This window comes from Mustela nivalis (genome assembly GCF_964662115.1).
Source record: "Mustela nivalis genome assembly, chromosome: X".
In the NCBI taxonomy this organism is placed as follows: Eukaryota; Metazoa; Chordata; class Mammalia; order Carnivora; family Mustelidae; genus Mustela; species Mustela nivalis.
In genome coordinates this window covers 29777882-29787520 of record NC_139040.1, presented here as the reverse complement: position 1 = coordinate 29787520, position 9639 = coordinate 29777882, and the positions used below count along the sequence as shown (strand labels likewise).

The following is a 9639-nucleotide window of genomic DNA, read 5'->3' as shown; positions in this document are numbered from 1 at the left end:
ATACAGCACAGGGTCATTGAGCCTGCCAAGGGTAGCTCGACAGACTACAAATAAAAGAACGCTGCCAACAAAGAAACTTCGGTCATTATTCCGAGCCAAAAAAGAAAAGGCGCAACAACAGAGTTGTGCGTTGGGACTGAGCAAATTTGTGATTGCGAAAGGGTTTAGATTTCCGAGAATGAACCAATTTGATCTGGCAAGCAGATCTGTCTCCCCCAAATACTGGGAGAGGTGTCAGGCGTGGGCGGGGGGGGGGCTGTGCGCGGACTTGAGCTACAAGGGGGTGTCCACACCACAGCCTCCAGCGGGGAGGATTGGAGAAGGTCGTTAAGGAGAGTGAAAGCGGGTTCCCAAGGTGGAAATGGGTAGTCTGGGCCTCCAAGGTGGAGAGAATTTCCCTGCTGTCCCCCCCAAGGGAGCCTCGCGGTCCCGGGGCTATGGACGGGGAAAGGTGAGGTTTCAGAATGGAAGGCGAGAGAGAAGCTGAAGCAAGAGGAATGGAGTCGTGCGTGGCGCGCATCAGGTGGCCGAGCGGGCCTCGGCCAGAGCTCTGCAAAGCCGAGGCTCTAGGAGCGGGTCCCGGTGCAAGAAGCCCGGGAGGGTGCGGAGGAGGGGTGCGCGCCGCGTCGCGCTCAGCTAGAGGCTGGAGCGGGGATCGCGTGAGGATAGGGCCGCGGCCTCGCAGGTAGGGCCGAGACGGGGGCTCCTCCCGCCGCCGCAGGGGAGGCGGGATCCGGCCGGGGGCCGGGGGGAGGGGAAGGACCGTCCGGAGGCCAGGTGGGGGGCCAGAGTCGGACCCTCCGGGCGCCCGGGCAGCAGAGGGGGAGGCGGGGCCTAGAGGCTCCGCCCCGGCCCCGCCCCGGCCCGCCTCCTCCGCTGGCTAGTCCTTGTCCGCGGAGCCCCGCGCGCCACTAGCTCGCTGAGAGGGAGGAGAAAGCCGCCAGTTCCGGAGCCCTCCCTAGCCCGGCCCAACCTTTGCTCCAGAGATCATGGCTGCCGAGGATGTGGCGGCGACCGGCGCCGACCCGAGCGAGCTGGAGAGTGGCGGGCTGCTGCACGAGATTTTCACGTCGCCGCTCAACCTGCTGCTGCTCGGCCTCTGCGTGTTCCTGCTGTACAAGATCGTGCGCGGGGACCAGCCGGCGGCCAGCAACGACAGCGACGACGACGAACCGCCCCCGCTGCCCCGCCTTAAGCGGCGCGACTTCACCCCTGCCGAGCTGCGGCGCTTCGACGGCGTCCAGGACCCGCGCATACTCATGGCCATCAACGGCAAGGTGTTCGACGTGACCAAAGGCCGCAAGTTCTACGGGCCCGGTAACTGCGGCCGCCCAGGGGACGCGGAGACAAAAGAACGGGCCCTGGCCCGGGGCTGGGGCCGGGGGGGGAGCGGGGCACCCCCCTCGGCGGCAGTGGACGAGGGTCGCTCTAGAAGGGCTGCGGCCGGCGGGGGACGCCGCCAGCGCCGGGATGGACGGGTGGGGGGGGACGGAGAGGAGGCTGGAGCGCCCGGGCCGGGGCGGGGGGCGGCTGCTGGAGGGGGACCTGCGGGGTGGGCGAGCTCGCCGCCCTGAAAGAGGGGGCACGGCCGCGCGCAGAGTTGAGGGAGCTTCGAGGGCATGGGGTTTGGGGGGTTCCTGGAAGGAGGGGCGGTGTCGGGCTGGAGAAGGGAAACGAGGGTGTCTCGAGGGAAGCGCGGGGGGGGGGGGGCAGGTCCAGCCTGGGAGAGGAGGCAAAGGCCGCTGCCGCCGGGAGGGGCCGCGGAGTGTGTGAAGGTGTGGGAGCCAGAGAGCGGGGGTGGGATGAGCGGCAGGTAGCAGCCAAGTGCGTGCCAGCGGGCGGTGTGTGAGTGCGTAGTCGGTGGCTGTGGCTGGCCAGGCGCGAGTGTGCGGGCGTGCGCGCGCTCGGAATGTGGCATGTGTCAGGTATGTGTGTGGCATGTGTTTGGTATGTGTGTGCGCGTGCTGTGTGTGGCCGACAGAAAAGCTGGAAGGTGAACGGGGAGGCTCGGTGGGGGGAGACGGGGCGAGCTGATGGAGGGAGGTTGGGAGGAGGCTTAACGTAGCGGACAATGGGAACGTGGCGAGATGAGAAGGTAATAGAGCATTTTAATCTATAGCGGGAGAGAAAGGACTAGAAGCCAAAAAAAAAAAAAAATTAAAAATGGAGGGAGGGAGAAGTGGGAGGATCCTGGGAAACAAAAGGGGTAGGGCTGTGAGGGCTGCTGGGTGTGGGGATTTCAGGAAGAGCCAAGCAGAGGGGAAATGAGGGTGGATGACTGCTGAGCCGTTGGAGGGGGGCAGGCTTGGAGGGCCGTAGGGATGAGGCTTTCTAAGCCTGGTTGCGGATCAGAATCACCTGATGCGCTGGAGAAAAAAAAACACCGATTCCCGGCTTAATCGCAGCCACGGTGGAGGAGGCTCTGTGGGGGAGGTCCAGCAATCTGCATTTTAAGCAGCTCCCCCAGGCGCATTTGAGAAGCGGCTGGGTTTGGAAAGTCGCGCCCTGTAGACTATTCCGGAGAGGGGGAGGAAGAGATTTTAGCTCCTCTAATACGGACTCCTAAAAACAAGGAGCTCAGGGAGTGTGTCCATATTGAGGGCCCTCTTCCCCACTGGTGTGGAGAGAGGGAAAAGGATAGAAGGTGGTGGTCTCTGTCATCTCCGCTCCTGCTTTGTTTTACCCGCCCAGCCCAACTAATCAAAATCAGATGGGTGAAGGTTCTTCAGGAACTGGTCCCCCTTACCAGTTTTTCCTTGTGGCTGATTTAGAAGACCTACTTTCTGTAGGCCATGTAACTGTCCAAAGAATGTGGGAACCACACCTTCGTTGTTGTCACTTCCCCTGTCACTTCCACTTTACATAATCCAGTAAATAGCTGTCCCTCCTGAGCTACACCATCAAGGACTTCAACCCAGTGCATGGGGTAACATCCTAGGATTATAATTTGCAAAGTCATTGTGAGGAATGCAGGCCTGTGCACAGAAACACAAAACTCGGGGGAGTCAGGCGACCTGAGTTCTGATCCTGGTTGGATTACTGACTAGCTGTGTGACCTGGTGCAAAGCATTGTTCCCTCTCTGGGCCTTAGTTGTCCCTCTGAAAAATGCTAAGGATGGCCCCCCATTGTGAGATCTCCTCAGTCTCTATCCTGTGGTATCATCCCGTGAGCCCATGAATATGTGACCTCACGTGCAAATGACCGTTCATATTATAGAGGATTTTTAAAAATTACTCATTCCAGTGCCCACCATTCCATGCACGGCGCTTTTGTGGATACTGGGAATACGGCTGTGAGCAAAATAGACACACATCTGTGCTTATGGGGCTTACATTCTAGTGAAGATACGTTCTGGTGAATAATCTCTATTCTCCAAAGACGTTTAATACTCCCCTTGAGCCATTTTTTAGTGTTCTGTGACCATAATCTCTGGAGTAGCACAGTCCAAACCAGAACAATTGGCCTGGTTTCAAGTACTAGATGCTACCATGTCCACTAGAAGTATATCTATTTATATACACACACATTTGTGAAAACCGTGAGATGGGTTCTTTTTTTTTTTTTTTTAACCTTCGTTAGACTCGATAGCATACAATGAAGATCGCAAGAAACTGGTTTTCTTTCGAACCTTATTTGCATTTAAAAGTTGATCATACATTTTGTATAATTTGTTAAAAAAAAATTCCTAGGAGATTGAGGTTTCCAGTGACCAGGCCATATTGAAACTGATCTCATACTTGGCATTACGGTTACCTACAAACTAATGTCAGAGTTGCTACCCAGTCTACCTGGGGGGGAACAGCATACAGTTGAAAGTACACTGGCTTCTTTTCCTTTACTTGTGCAATATTTAAATAAGTCTACACATCCACTTTAAGTACCTACAGAATAATTCACCACTCTCTTAGACAAAAGTTCAGTATAATATTATATATAATAGGATTCTAATGTTTTATATAATTTATAAAGTTATTTGGGGATATTGATTCAGCCATTTTTTTTTCCCCATGAAAGTCTAAGGTGTTTTGAATCTTCACACTCACCGGAGCGATGGAGCTGATCTCTGCTACCTCTTTACTGACAGTTTTGATGATGTAACATGGGGATAGATTTCTGGACCACTGGTACTCTTTATCAAATGATTACTGCTACAGATGCCACATGTTTAACAGAGTCTCACAACCAAAGATCACTACGAGATACTTTTGACTCATTTAAAGTACCAGAATACATTTTATAAGGAAGTGTTTTCATTATGCCTCAGTACCTACTATCTTAAGGAGCCATAACTGTCACTGATATAGCCCAAATGCCTAGAGCTGAGACAGGCTCTGGGTTCAACATCCTCAGTGAATTCTGACCTTTGGATTCAGTATTATCTTGGATGATTTCCCACCACCCCAGCACCCCCAGCAGATAATCATTTGTGGCTCGTTTTATTAGCTATTTGAGAATTACAGGAAACAGATGATAACGTATAGCATATTGATTCGTAAGAGTCTGATGACAAGAGGTCCTTTGGGAGCCGCCACATAATGGAGAAAGCACCAACATCACATGGAATTTGACACTGCCAAAGGGGGTGGTCTTTGTTGATGGGGAATTTTCTGGGTATGAACCACGGAGAAATTGACTGTCTAATAAAGAATTGGTCTTTGGTTTTGTTTGTTTTTTAAGAGGGGCCATACGGGGTCTTTGCTGGAAGAGACGCATCCCGGGGCCTTGCCACGTTTTGCCTGGATAAGGAAGCACTGAAGGACGAGTACGATGACCTTTCTGACCTCACTCCTGCCCAGCAGGAGACCCTGAGTGACTGGGACTCTCAGTTCACTTGTAAGCATTTTTTTAACAAATTGTGCCTGGATCAAATTTCTACCAGTAATAGGATTCACAGCAGTACAATAGTTATTACTAAGCAGCCTGGAACTGGGGAGCATTTTGATAGGCTCCTGAATCTTGGATGGATCAAGTTCATGGCTTGGAGTAATTGCAGCAGTGCTGAGTCACTTGCTGTGCTTGCCTCCAGTTTTGAGCCAGTTCTTTATGGGAACTTGGGTTTCTGTTCTTTAAGTCTTTCGACAGTTTCGCCTGGATTCCACACTAGGGTTTGGTGCTTGGTGTGTAGGGGAAAGGCTCTGTAGGGTACAGAGAGAGGGATTGGCAGAAGTCTTGTTGTTTAAAAGCAGCCCACATTTCTGTTGAAGAATGGGAGACTTGTGTTCTGCTACCAAACAGCTTCTCTCTGAATCTAATTGAGCCTAACTATAGGCCTCATCTACAAATGATGCTTATAATCTGCCCAGCAACAATGGTGTCTGCATTTTTAAAAAGAGAGGGAAAAAGGAGCCCCTTGTTTCCTGGCTTATGCTCCAAGGCTGAGGTCTTTGGGAGGAGGGGGGGAATGAGGATGGGGGTTAAGTTCCAACCTTGAGGCTTGAGGAATTGGCTTTGGTCAAACCGAAGTCTAATGATCACTTTAGTGATGCTGCACTAAGAATTTGACTAATCTTTCCCAGCTTTGATGGTATATAAAGACCATGACCCGCGCTTACAGATTTGTTATTTTACAGTGCATCTTCTCTATTTGCTCTTCTCTATAGCCAGTTAAATATTACTGACTCTTTTGGCTAAACCCCACCATTTTCTTTGAAAATACTGCTGACTTCAGAGTTTCTGGGTTGATCATTAGCCAGCTGTGGTTCCACCTTTAGGTTTTGGGTCCCAAGCAGACAGAAGTAGAGCTTTCAAGTCTAGAGGCAGGTCTTTTTACTTCAAAAACATAATTCAGCTACCCAACATCACCCCTGATTTTTTTTTTTTTTTGGTAGGGGGTATCCTAAGGATGCCTTTGTAAATACAGATTCTTCTGTGTGGGACCAACCCGTCATAATTTCTAACTTACACAGCTCTCTCTTCTAGAGCTTGCCTTTGTCAAGGAGGTGAAGCCTGGGTCTGAATGTTCTCCCCCTTAAACCAAGACACCCCCAGATCCCCTGGTGCCCTTTGAGCGCCACTCTAGCCTGGCATGGGAGCCCCTTAAAGCAGGTTGCCCGGCGCTGCCTGCCCTGTGTTTGTTGTGCGGCCCCGAGCACCCTGGGGACCTTTTATAACATGTTCCAATAGGGAAGTTCCCATTGTTCTCGGTGATTATTTTGCACAAAAGCAGGTCTGGCTACCTGGTTAGACGGGTTGGTTACTCCTCTCTAATTCCTACCCATACGCAGAAAGGGGAGACTCTCTTGGCCTGGGACAGCGATAGGATTAACCCCGCGTTAGGTGGGCCCCAAGAATACGGCCAGCCGGGGGGTGGGGTGGGGCGCAGTCTGTTGGCTCTACCCTTTCTCATCTCTTTCGGAAAAATGTTTTATTTCAATTCAGTTCAATTGACCTTTACCGTAGTACAGTAGTTTCAGAGGTAGAGCTCAGTGGTTCTTCGGCTGCACCTGGCTGCACCTTACACCGAGCGCTCACCCTATCACGTGCCCTCCTCCAAGCCCCGCGCCCGGTTCCTCTCCAGCAGCCGTCAGTTTGTTCTTTGCAGTTCAGAGTCTCTTACGCTTGGCCTCCCTGTTTTCGCCTTGTTTTATTTGTCCCCCCCCCTTCCCCTATGTCCACCTGTTCTATTTCTTAAATTCCGCAGAAGAAATCACGTGGTATTCGTCTTTCTCTGACTGACTTCGCTTAGCTGAATAGTTCTACCCGAGTCATTGCAAATGGGAAGGTGTAGTTCTTTTCGATGGCTGGGTTTCTGGTCTGCGCTCTCAGATCTGTTTCCTCCCGTGCTCTCCTGCCTCCTTAAGCACTCACTTAACTGCTATGCATAGCTCTTTCCTTGCGTCAGGGAAAAAAGACGTGGGTCTCCTGCTTTCCTCCATCCACCGGACTCCTCACCCCTTCCCTCCACCATCAGCCAACTACGAAGTGCTAACCCCTAACCGCTGCTTCGTTTCCTCCCTGCACCTGCTTAACTCCTGCCGCCGTTTCCAGCCCCACGATTCCACTAGGTTGCCCCTTCTCTGAGCTTTCCAGGGACCTGTTCCTTGCCAGCAGTAACCTGACTTGTCCAGCCCTTGCCTTGGATTTCCTGTCACGTGCCCTCCCCACCCCACCCCCGCCGAGAGTCTCAGTCTCCGGAGTCCCCGGGTTGGTCCATGGGAGCTCCAGTTTTAACTTCATTAACTCACGCTTCCAGTTTTCCTTTAAAGTAGCTCATACCCTGGCCTTTCCGTTCCCATGGACACCCTAGTACCGGCTCTTGTTCCTCCACACGCACACCTACCCGCTGGCCTCCTGGGCAGCCTGCACCTGCTCCCCTCGCCAGAATCCGCCCGGTAACGCCTCTGCCACCCCGTGTGCGCCAGAGCACTGGCTTCCTTTGTCTTAAACCCTTGCCACTTATGGGATCAAGTCCAAACTCTTCAGGCTGTCTTTCCACAACCTTCATGCTACACTGGCTTCTCCACCCTCACTCCCACTCTGTCGCTGTCAGCTTGCTCCCCAGATCTGTTTGGCCTCACTGGCCCGCCTTTGTACATGGCATTGTCACTTTCTGGAACCCCCTCTTGCTTCAGGTCCTTCCATGCATTGTCCAACGCACAGCTGCCTTCGTCAGGTGTTCGGAAGACCTCCTAAGGACTCCTCCGGAGCCCTTGCTCTGCTCACTGGCCCCCCTGCACACAGACATGACTCACTTGGACCTTCCCTCGCCCATTCTGTGCCCGAAATTGCTACCTGTTCGCTGTTTTTTCCAAACTCTTAATTCTTAATTCCCCGTTGACGAGGACGGTTTGGGGGGCGGGGGGTCCCGGGCGATTGACAGCTTTTCGGGAAGCCCAGCCCGCAGGCCTGCAACGGATGCTTTCAGGTGAAGCAGGACCGTGCTCATTTGTGTTTTCTTCTCTCCCTCCAGTCAAGTACCATCATGTGGGCAAACTGCTGAAGGAGGGGGAGGAGCCCACTGTGTACTCTGATGAGGAAGAACCAAAAGACGGGAATGCTCGGAAAAATGATTAAAGCAACCAGTGGAAGCATATCTATTTTTGTATTTTGCAGAATCATTTGTAACATTCCAGTCTGTCTTTAAAACATGGTGATTTCAATATTTAGAGCAGTTTCGAACTCGCTGTTAAGTTTTTGTAATTAACATCACTAGTGACACTGAACCAATTAACTCTTCCGTCTTCAAGTGCATGGCGTGTTTGTGTGTCACAAATCCAGACCGTGAACTGCAGTGCTGTAACCAAACATCAGGACTTTCCCCTTCTGTCTGTGGTTAGTGCCAGCTGCCTTTAAATTGGTTTTTTTCCTTGAGCGACACAGGTAAGACTTGGGTATTTCCCCCAAATAGGTTTAAGAAAAAAAAAGTTAACTGGGCAAAGTCCTAGCCTTGAGAACCAAGGATCAACTTCTTGTCCTCATGTTCTCAAGATAGCAAATCCCTTATTTCTCAATTGACTTAACTGCATGATTTCTGCTTTATCTACCTCTAAAGCAAATCTGCAATGTTCCAAAGCCTCTTTGGTATTGACAAAAGAGAGCTGCCCAGAAAAAAAAATTTTTAAAAAAAGAAATCTCAAAGCTGGGCCTGGTCGGGAAAAATACATTCACTGTGTTCATAGACTTACATCATTCTTTTTGTCCTCTGGACACTCAGATGCCTCCACTAACACAGCAATGTACAGTAAGGCTTAAAACAGGATCTGAACATTCAAAAGAAAGCTTTGGAAGAAATCCACTGGCTTGCTGAGAAACCTAAATACAGGAAAAAACGTAGAACTATCTCTCCCATTCCCACGTTCACGGTGGGACAAGAGTGATTTCACACAGTTTGCCAGGAGTGGGAGGGTATGCCTCTACTCTCCGGGGAGCCTTCACACCCTCCCCCGCCACCTCCCAGGAGTGAAGAAAGTATACATCACTAGCCAAGGGGTTTTTTAAAGTATATTCCTTAAGGTAACAGTTAATTCTTCTGTTACAAAACCATAGCCACTGCAAGAGTAGTAGGCCAAGTGTCTAGGTCTTTGATATTGGTCTTTTGGTTAACAATAAACTTCGCTTAAGTAGACTGTACAGTTGTATGAATTTGTAAAAGTATTATATGAACTAGTGAGGTTTCAAACTCTTGTAATTGTAGTTGAATAGTCCTTGTATTTTCTTGTGAACTGTGTTTAATGGTTTTACCTCAAATCAGAAAACAAAATGAAGTGCTTTGGTCAGTTAATAAAAAATGGTTTTACCCAGTACAGTGTGGTGGGTTTTTAAAACCTTTAAGGTTCTTTAAACCTTAACCTAAGAAACCAGATTCGATCATTTTATTTTAGCTTAATACTCAGTTTCGTGTGTGTGTGTGTGTGTGTGTGTGTGTGTGTATTCCTAAAGAAACCAGTAATGGGGCAAAACTTCAGAGGCCTCATACCACAAACCAAATACCAGCTTGTCCTGTTAAGAAATGGTGAACTGGGGCGCCTGGGTGGCTCAGTCATTAAGCGTCTGCCTTCAGCTCAGGTCCTGGGATGGTGCTGCACTGGGTTCCCTGCTCAGCGGGGAGCCTGTCTCGCCCTCTGCTCCTCCCCTCCACGTGCAGGCTCTCAAGTAAATATTTTTTAAAAACAGTGAATTGAGATTAGCTAAACTGTACT

The 9639-nt window shown here is 50.8% G+C and overlaps 1 protein-coding gene across 1 annotated transcript; it reads left to right on the top strand.

Annotated features, from left to right (window-relative positions):
• Positions 1–876: 876 nt before the first annotated feature.
• Positions 877–9243, top strand: PGRMC1 (progesterone receptor membrane component 1). The gene is made up of 3 exons (XM_082716818.1): positions 877–1317; positions 4679–4834; positions 7911–9243. The coding sequence occupies exons 1-3, from the start codon at positions 990–992 to the stop codon at positions 8012–8014; spliced, it is 588 nt and encodes a 195-aa protein (XP_082572944.1). The 5' UTR covers positions 877–989; the 3' UTR covers positions 8015–9243.
• Positions 9244–9639: the final 396 nt, after the last annotated feature.

What these genes read in the sequence shown, in the direction of transcription:
- PGRMC1 (XM_082716818.1), top strand. Translation starts at nt 990, where the DNA reads ATGGCTGCCGAGGATGTGGCGGCGACCGGCGCCGACCCGAGCGAGCTG. An exon ending in CCGCAAGTTCTACGGGCCCG is followed by an intron (nt 1,318 to 4,678) that starts GTAACTGCGGCC and finishes TTGTTTTTTAAG; the next exon opens with AGGGGCCATACGGGGTCTTT. An exon ending in CTGGGACTCTCAGTTCACTT is followed by an intron (nt 4,835 to 7,910) that starts GTAAGCATTTTT and finishes CTCTCCCTCCAG; the next exon opens with TCAAGTACCATCATGTGGGC.